The following is an 8,525-nucleotide window of genomic DNA, read 5'->3' on the forward strand; positions in this document are numbered from 1 at the left end:
GTTCTGCTGCTGGCAGAGCCTTCCAGAAAGCAGTGTCCTCTGCAACTATCAAACCAGCAGCAGCAGGGGGCTTGTGTGTGTGGGGGAGGGATAGGCTGTCCATAGGCAGTGGTGGAAGGGTGTTGGAGGGGAGAGGAGGGGAGGACTGTCCATAGGCTGTGTTGAGGGAGTATTGGAGGGGGTGGGGGAGGGATGGGTTGTCCATAGGTAGGGTTACCTCTTTCTCCTGAGAGAGTCCTGGGTTCAGTCAGACAATGGTCAAGTTCTGCCTCAGATGCTACTGTGTTAGCCATGGGAAGCCACTTCATCTCTCTGTGACTCAGTTTCCTCAAATGAAAAAAGTCAGGCATCATGACACTTGCAGGGTGTGCTCACTGGGTCATTTTGAGGATCAAATAAGACAGCGGGTATCAAAGTGGAATCTTTAAAGGGCTCTCTAACAGCCAGTGTATTGCTTATATTAACCTCCCCCACTTCTCCCTAATTATCCAGTGGTTTGGGGGGTCCCAGATCCAGTTAACCAGGTCCTTGCTTCAGTCTGAGTCCTGGGGGGCCCCAGTTACGCAGGGTTGAAGCCTGGTCCTTGGAAAACCATCTCCCAACCTTCCCTCCTCAGCTACCTCCCACCCCCGCCCCGGGGAAACCAGGCTTGGCTGGAGCACGGCGGGAGGGGAGGAGGGCCCCGATAGGGGACCGAGGATCCCGAAGGGCCGCATCCTCTTCCTTGATTCACACACAAAGCCCGGATGTAACTTTAAAAAACAAGAAACCCAGCCCCAAGCCTCTGACCTGCTTCCTCCCAGCTCTAGTGCCCAGGGGTCAGGCGGCAGTACAGTAAACTGCACGCTGGCGCTAGCAGCAGATATCCTGGGTTCGAATCGTAACCGTACTCCTGGCTGGGTGACCTCAGGCAAGTCACTCTCCCTCTCAGGGTTACTTGTCAGGGTTTCTTCCCTTATAAGGGTTGCGGTGGGAGGGGGCAGGGCTTGGAAGAGGGTAGAAGACTCGAGCATCTCCAAAATCCTCCCAGGTTTAAGTCTGGGATTTGGTGATCCAACCCCGGGGTCCGCCAGCACTCTGCGGGCTAGCCTGGGAAGTCCGTGGGTAATCTTCTCCCTCCTCAGCTGCCCTGCTCCCCTCCCCCTGCAGGTCCCCTGTAAGGGCCCTGTCCCCGTCTGGGACAGGGCTCCAAAGGTCCTAAAAGACCTGGGGGACATTCAGGGCTTCGGTCCTCACGACGCCCAAGTGGATGCGTCTCCAGGAGCTGGAAGGGGCCGGGGTTCAGGGAGCTGAATCACCAACCTCGCTGCCCGCGGTGGGACGGGCCAGGGACTGAGGAAGAACAATGGGAAGGTCTCGAGTGTGGGGCATCCGGAGAGCTTTGGGGCTGGATGGGGAGGCTGTGGACATGAGGAGTTGAGAAGCTGGGGTGCTGCGCCCCCATGGCAGTGGAGTTGGACAAGACGTGAGGAGGAGCAGTGTGTGTGTGTGTGTGTGTGTGTGTGTGTGTGACTGGGGGCATTCCTCCCTTGGAGCATCCAGAGCAGGGGTAGACGCAGCGCTAGAAGCCGGGAGGAGTGTCTCTGTGTGCCGAGAATTGAGAATCTGGGTTCCGACCCCTACGGAAGCAGGATGGGACTGGGCGCGTGGAAGCGCATCTGGAAAGTCGAGGTCGGGGGCACCCCCCCCCCCGCCCCTTGGGAGCTGGGAGAGGAGGCTGTGCCCAGGAAGAACTGGGGCGCGAGGGCCCGACGCCCCAACGCCCCAATGGCGGTGAGTTGGGACAGACCGACCTCCACAAGCTCTGCTACCGAAGTGGCTCCAGGGCGGGGTAGGAGCTCAGAGGACCCCATCCTTCACCTTCCGCAGAGAGAAGATGCCCGCCGTCCACGTCGAAGACCTGTCGGAGGAGGACAAGCTGAAAATGGAGGTGGCGCAGCTCCGGAAGGAGGCGAAGCTGCAGAGGCAGCAGGTGACCCCCGCCCCCACCCCACCCCCCGGTAACCCAGACCCCCGGCCAGAGGCGGTTTCACCTGGGGGAAGCGAGCCTCTCCGGCCCCGAGGGCTCTGCAGGCTGCAGGCTGAGATGGGAGGGAGGAGCTCGCTCTGGAGCAGCAGCCTGGATGAGGGAAGATGTGTGAGGTGAGGGCAGATGGGAATGCCGTAAGGTCAGGAAACTCTTTGTTTCTAGCCCTCTTGAAGGAGGACTTTGAGACTTCCACCCCCGGGAAGTCCTTCTAGTCCTTCCAGCCGTGCCCCAAGGGCTTAGTAGTTAATGCAGAGACCCCACTCTGGGGCATGCTGGCTTTCGGGTATCTCTGGTCCTAGAGCCTCAGGTTTGCTTTCCCAAAACTCCCATCTCGAGGGCAGCTCTGAGCTCCTCTGCTCCATACATCTCACCTCGGACAGGTCCCCCTTTCCCCGGAATATGGAGGAAAGGATGGGTTAGAGGCTCCAGGCCCAACTTCAGGTAACCCGTTCCCAACCAGAACTGTCCAAATCACCTCCTGACTAGAACTCTTTCCGGGAATCCTTTGAGGAGCAACAAGCATTTCTTCAACATAAATGGTTTCCTTCATGCACAAATGCCAGTGGATTTGAGCCAAGGGAGCCAAGAGGAGAGGGGAGTCCAAGGGGTCTATCCTGACCCCAAGATTTTCTTCACAGAATGAATAAACATTCGGGAGGTGCTGTGGGCTTCCCTCTACACATGGAGGTCCCCTGGGGACTGGCATGTCCTGTGCAGCAGTCTCCTCATTCTGTACTTAGATGTTTATGTGACATTTCACCTCCCTCCTCCTTTCTTCCTTCCCCCAAGTTCCTGGCAGGCAAAGAGTGTTTTAGTTTTGTCTTTGGGTTCCCAAGCACAGTGCTTGGCACTAGGTAAGAGCTTAATCAATTCTTAATGCACTAATTTACATTGTAATTAGGAAGGCTGAGGACTCCTGGGTCTGTGTCCTTCAGGTCAGATTTGGCTGTGGGCTGGGCCTGGAGACAATTCTTGTTTATAGAGAGCTAAAGGATGACACTTATGGGGTGCATTTTTTCCCAAAGACCTGCCTTTTGGGACACACGCTGGCTGAGTCAGCTTCCAGCTTCCTGGAACACCCAAAAAACCAGTAATGCTTCCTGCAATGTGATATTATGTGACTATCACACCCTCCCCCACTTTCTCTCTCTCTCTCTCTCTCTCTCTCTCTCTCTCTCTCTCTCTCTCTCTCTCTCTCCCTGAGAATTCCAGAATACTAGAACTGGAAAGGACCCCAAAGGCTTTCTGTTGCTTTTGTTGCTGTATTTTAGAGATGAGGAGACTGACTCCCTCAGAGGTGAACAGGCTTGTCTACTTTCACCTTGGGATGTAGGGGCAGAGTCAGAGCTTCTGAGACCCAGTCCAATGATCTTTTGCTATCCTTTCAGCCTCTGTTTTTGCTTCCTGCCTAGTTTTCCACCCTCTTCTCTGAATGGTCCATCTTGGGGTGCTTTGCTATTTCTTTTCCTTCTTCCAGCACCTCGGTATGGATGCCCCTCAAGACTCATTCCTCTGCTGTCTTCTGTTTCTCCATTCTCTTATTTTCCATTTGCATCTGCTGTCATGGCTTCAAATATCATTTCTAGGAAGATGACCTCTCCCCTGGCATGTGGGCCCATGTCTGCCTTCCTTCTCCCTAGCCTCAATGCCCATGTCCCTGAATGGCTTCTTCCAAAGGAGATCCCTGTTCCCACGGAGGGCCCCCCAGCTTTCCCCATTGCCTTTCACTGAAAGCCAACCAGGTCTGGGAGATCCAGTTGCCATGCCATCCTTGGATTCTGCCCCTTCTCTCTGCTGCCACGGTTACCTCTAATTCCAGTCCTCATCTCCTCTCACCTGCCATCCCATGAGAACCACCACCTCCTCACTGGCTGCTCTGCCTCCCTTCTCCCGCCTCTCCAAGCCATCCTTTAGCTCCCTTTAATCAACAACTTTTTCAAGAGATGGGTCTGATCTCACTGATGGTCTTCAGTAGCTCCCCATTTATTTTTTACTGATTAAAACTCAGACTCATCCTGGCATTCAAGGCTCTATGAGGTCAGGCTCCAACCTTCCTTTCCAGCCTTATTTGATCATATTCCCTTTTGTGTACTCTGTACTCACGGTTCTCCAATCCTGCCTGGGCATTTCTTCTCTCAGTGTGTTCAGGCATGTCTAGGACAGATTGCTCCTGCTATCTCTGCTTGCTCAAGTCATTCTACTGGTGGACCAGTACAGATTCTGTCTCTTCCATGAAACTTTCCCAGACACTTTCAGTTTGATGTGGTGCCGATCTTCTCAAATCTGTCAGGAGGCCTTATTGCTGTCCCCCTGCCCCAACCTCGCTTATTCAAGCTTCTTTACATGTTTCATCCCTCCTATTAGACTGTTAGCCTCTTGAGGGTACTGTCCATGTCTATTTTATCTCAGTGCCTTGCAGGTACTTAGCAGTAAGTATTTGTTGAAAGGAATATCTTTTGGTAGCATCCTGGAGAGAGGGGTGTCAAGATCAGAGCTCAAATGGGGAGACATTGAGCATTTAAAGAGCGAAATCCATAAGATGACCCCAGCCTGAATATCTACTGTATGGCAGGATTCCAGATAAATTCCTGTTCTAGGTCCTGAAGGAGTCACATTAGGAAATGTGAGTCATACCTAAGCCTGGAACCAGGACCTCACCAATGAAAGCATCCCTCCAAGGGTGCAGATAGCAACTCTCCCATGCCTTTTCCTCTGGGTGGCTAATGGAGTTGGAAATCATGGGGTTAGCATGTCTTAGAGATGGTCAGAAAGTGGCATGGTGGGCCAAGGACCAGACAAGATGGGCAAAACTTACCAACTGGAGTCCAGGGGTCCCAGTGGAGTCCAAATTCCAGTGGGAGGAGGGTGGGAAGGATGGGAGATGCTGGAGGGAAGGCAACGAGACTTGGAGGTGACTGGGAAGAGTCAGATGATGTGTTGGGTGTGACAGAGAATGCAGTCCTGGGAGAGCAGCCACGGGTGGGCTGCAAAGAGACCTATCTCACTGTCCTGGCCAGGCTATTTTTGCAATATTGTGGTCAGTTGGAAGCAGTGTGGCGTGGCAGCTAAGGAGCCTGCTTCTGAGCCAAGAAGGGAGGAAAGTAGCATTTATTCAGCACCAAATATGTGCTAAGTGCTTTACAAATTTTGCCTCATTGGAAGTTTGAGTCTCACTTTAGACATATCAGGATGTATGACCCTAGGCAAGTCACTATATCTTTCACTGTTCTAGCCAACTATCCAAGCTGGAAAGCTGCAAGGTAGGTGTCACTGTGCATTGGTAGAGAGTTTCTTCTCCCAGAAATTCCTTAGATTAGTGAAACAACAGGTCCAGTGCCCAACCCTCTCTCTCTGGGCATTATACTTTAGGAAGGACATTAAGAAGCTGGAAAGTATATGGGGTGGGTGACCAGTTAAGACCCTCAAGTCTGTGCCCTAGGAAGGCTGGTTGAAGAAACTGGACTTATTTTAGGCTGGAAAACAGCAGCGTATGGGGTGATGTGAGAACTGTCTCCAAGCCTTTGAAGAGCTAGGATAGGAAGGCTGGTGCTCAGCTCTGCTTGGCCCCAGGGGACAGAGGCTGGAGCAGTGGGGAGGAATTTCTGATGGGAAGAAAAGTTGAGGATTGTGAAGATGGAGGTGGAGTTCTGGTTGGCAGGCTCCCCTCTGCAGAGGTAGTCAAGCAAAGACTTCATGGGTGAGCATTAATCAGAATTCCTTTGGGGCTTTGCAGGGCCCCTTCCTTTCTGAAGGGCAATGTCTAATGTCCCAATGGTTAATGTTCCACCTCAGATGCTCCTGTTTGCTAAACTCTGTACACAATATAGCAGAACATTGATTTCTCAAGGGCAGATGTCATTTTCCAGGTTTTTGTAACCCTTAACAAATGGTCTGGGACAGTTAGGTGGCACTGTTGGTAGAGTGCCTGGCCTGGAGTCAAGAAGGATCATCTTCTTGAGTTCACATATAGCCTCATACAGTTACTAGCTGTGTGACCCTAGGCAAGTCACTTAACCCTGTTTGCCTCAGTTTCCTCATCTGTAAGATGAACTGCAGAAGGAAATGGCAAACCACTCCAGTATCTTTGCCAAGAAAATCCCAAACTGGGTCAGGAAGAGTGACTGAACCACAGAGCAAGAAGACGTACTCCACTCCACACTCTCCAGTAGCAGGGCTTAAAAGCAGGCTTTCCAGAATTGTGGAAAGAACAGAAATCATAGGGGAAGTAAAGGAATTGAGGCCTCGATGTCAAGTGTTGGAAACAGACTCTCTCTCTCCTCACATTAAGTGGAAATTTTAGCAGCTTCTACAGGAGAAGGATCTGTGGCCACTTAGTGTCCTCAGAACCTTGCACCCATTTGAGGCTGTCAAGCCAAGAAGCATTTATTAGGCATCAACTGTGTGCAAGGCACTGTGCCGTTGAGTCCTGGGGCTAAGAGAAAAGGCCAACTCTGCCCAAAGGGTGTTCACAGTCTTAGGGGCAGACCACAGTCAAAGAGCCAGGTAGACAGTTTTCTGAGGGGCCACTGGTAGCTGCACCGGGAGAGCTGGGGGCCTCTTTGGTGGCCTCCTCAGGCAGGCCCACCTGACACATTCTTCTCTGCTTTCAGGTTTCCAAGTGTTCCGAAGAAATCAAGAAGTACATCGAGGCGCGTTGTGGCGAAGACCCTCTAGTCAAGGGCATCCCAGAAGACAAAAATCCATACAAGGAGAAAGCAGGCTGCACGATCTCCTGAGCAGCACTTCCCGCCCCCACCCCCCCTCCAGTCAGCCAAGGCCAAGGCCAAGGCCAAGGCCGAGGCGGCTCTGCCCAGACCTTCGGCTTCCCCGGACACACTCGCAAATGTGTGTCTCCCTGCGGCTTTCCAGGGAAACGCTGAAGCTCTGGCACTCTGATGATCTCAGCGGCCCCAGAGGCAGATTCCGGAGGCCCTCGCCCACCTTCACCCCTGGGCTGCAGGGTAAAGAGGTGCCGGCTCCGACAGCGCCCCGCCTGCACCTTTACTCCTCTTTTCCCTCAATAAAGCTTTCTCTCTCCTCTTTTCACTCCTCCCTCTCTGACAAAACCGGGCCTGGATTCTCGGAGACTGGGCTGGGGGGAGGCAGTCAGGCTGCTCCCTGAGTCTGTGGGGTGGCTACCTGTGACCAGGGGGGGTCCTGGAAGGAGGTGGGTGCCAGAGGCGGCTTGGCAGGAAGCCAAGGCCCCGCCCCACGCTGGCCCACTCCCTAGCCCTCTGGCCTCTCCAGTTCTCCCTGGCTCGGCACCTTGTCTCTTTGTACACCATGGCCCTCTGCTGTGCTTCTAAGCACTGGCTGAGAAGCCCAGAAGTGGTCCAGTCCCTTTTTCTAGGGAAAGGGATCCTCAGGGGCATCCACCGCAGCTCCTCACATCACTTCTCCCCAGAGACTGTTCAAGAAGGCCGCAGCCCCAGCAGCGCAGACCTGCTGAGTTACACAGAGGAGCACAGGGCTCTACGGGCTTCCCTGCGGAAGGTAGCAGAGGCCAAGAGTCCAAGGAGGGCCCCCACCAACTTCCCGGAGCAATCCCTCCTCTTCTTCCTCCCTTGCCCTTCCTGTTCTCTTAGCTAAGACCCTGAGTCCCAGCGGGTTCTGGGAGTGGGACAGGAGGGTCTCAGCTGATCGCCTGGTTTCCCAGTGGTGTACGGATCTATCCAGCCCTGGGTCGTCTGCTTCCTTAGGGGAATTCCCCAGGGGGTCAGAGTTAGCGTGCATCAAACATCAAGCTGGAGGACTCATTCCCATACTTTTTCCAGGAGAAGACAAAGGGGAACCCCAAAATTGTCAGAAGTAAAGGTGTTTTTCGAAAAGGTGTTTGAGGAGTACCTGGCCCTTTCAGAAAAGACTCCCCTCTGGGTTTGTTTTTTGAAATCAGTCCGAAGAACGTTAGGGAACCACAGGCACCAATCTGCTCAACACTGCCCAGGGAAAAGGGTTTGTGCATTCCATCGTCACAGAGCCAGACTAGGGCTCCCTGTGGCCTGGTCCTAACTATAGACCTTGGGAAAAAGAAAGACGGAAGTCCAGATGTGTTACCCGACCCCTAACAGAAGGGTCTGCTCACAGACCAGCCTAATGTTTCACAACCTCAGAAACCAGCCTGGGATCTGAGACAAAAGGGAGTGCACTCAACTCTGCCTCCACTCCTTAGATTGGGGGGGGGGGGGGGGAATTTTTGTCTGTAACTAAACAAACAAGAAACATCGGCTCTTAGCCAGCTTACAGGGGAAAGGGCAGAAAGTTTGGCCGGGAATTCAAGGTAAACTTGTCTCCCTGTTGCCAATGAGAATGTTCAAAATCACTGGCAAATGTGACTGAGCTGCTGTGACTGTCCCTGCAGCCCACCCAGGGCTGCTTTTAGGGCCTCCACTTTGTGCAGGGGCCCGGGGCAGGCAGCTGTCCTTCCTCTCCCCCACAGGGTACCTTCCCGGCTGCTGATTTGCTTGTGTTTCTCTCTCTCTCTCTCTCTCTCTCTCTC

The 8,525-nt window shown here is 53.4% G+C and overlaps 2 protein-coding genes across 3 annotated transcripts in view; both read left to right on the forward strand.

Annotated features, from left to right (window-relative positions):
- Positions 1 to 7,069, forward strand: part of LOC138158300 (guanine nucleotide-binding protein G(I)/G(S)/G(O) subunit gamma-11-like) — a 273,389-nt gene extending 266,320 nt beyond the window's left edge. The window contains exons 2-4 of one of the 2 annotated variants that reach the window (XM_069084490.1): positions 808 to 914; positions 1,874 to 1,972; positions 6,640 to 7,069. In XM_069084490.1, coding sequence (XP_068940591.1) covers positions 1,877 to 1,972; positions 6,640 to 6,765 — 222 coding nt within the window. In that variant the 5' untranslated portion in view covers positions 808 to 914; positions 1,874 to 1,876 and the 3' untranslated portion in view covers positions 6,766 to 7,069. The remainder of the gene's footprint in view (positions 1 to 807; positions 915 to 1,873; positions 1,973 to 6,639) is intronic. The other variant, XM_069084491.1, reaches the window with a different exon arrangement.
- Positions 7,070 to 7,186: 117 nt separating this feature from the next.
- The window catches only part of LOC138158535 (probable acyl-CoA dehydrogenase 6), a 21,576-nt gene continuing 20,237 nt past the window's right edge, over positions 7,187 to 8,525 (forward strand). Inside the window, 1 exon segment of the mRNA XM_069084596.1 lies at positions 7,187 to 7,522. Within this exon segment, the coding sequence (XP_068940697.1) occupies positions 7,313 to 7,522 (210 nt within the window). The 5' untranslated portion in view covers positions 7,187 to 7,312.

Source organism: Petaurus breviceps, unplaced genomic scaffold, assembly GCF_028583685.1.
Source record: "Petaurus breviceps papuanus isolate PSGF00001 unplaced genomic scaffold, PetGlider_PUasm1.0 174, whole genome shotgun sequence".
NCBI lineage: Eukaryota > Metazoa > Chordata > Mammalia > Diprotodontia > Petauridae > Petaurus > Petaurus breviceps.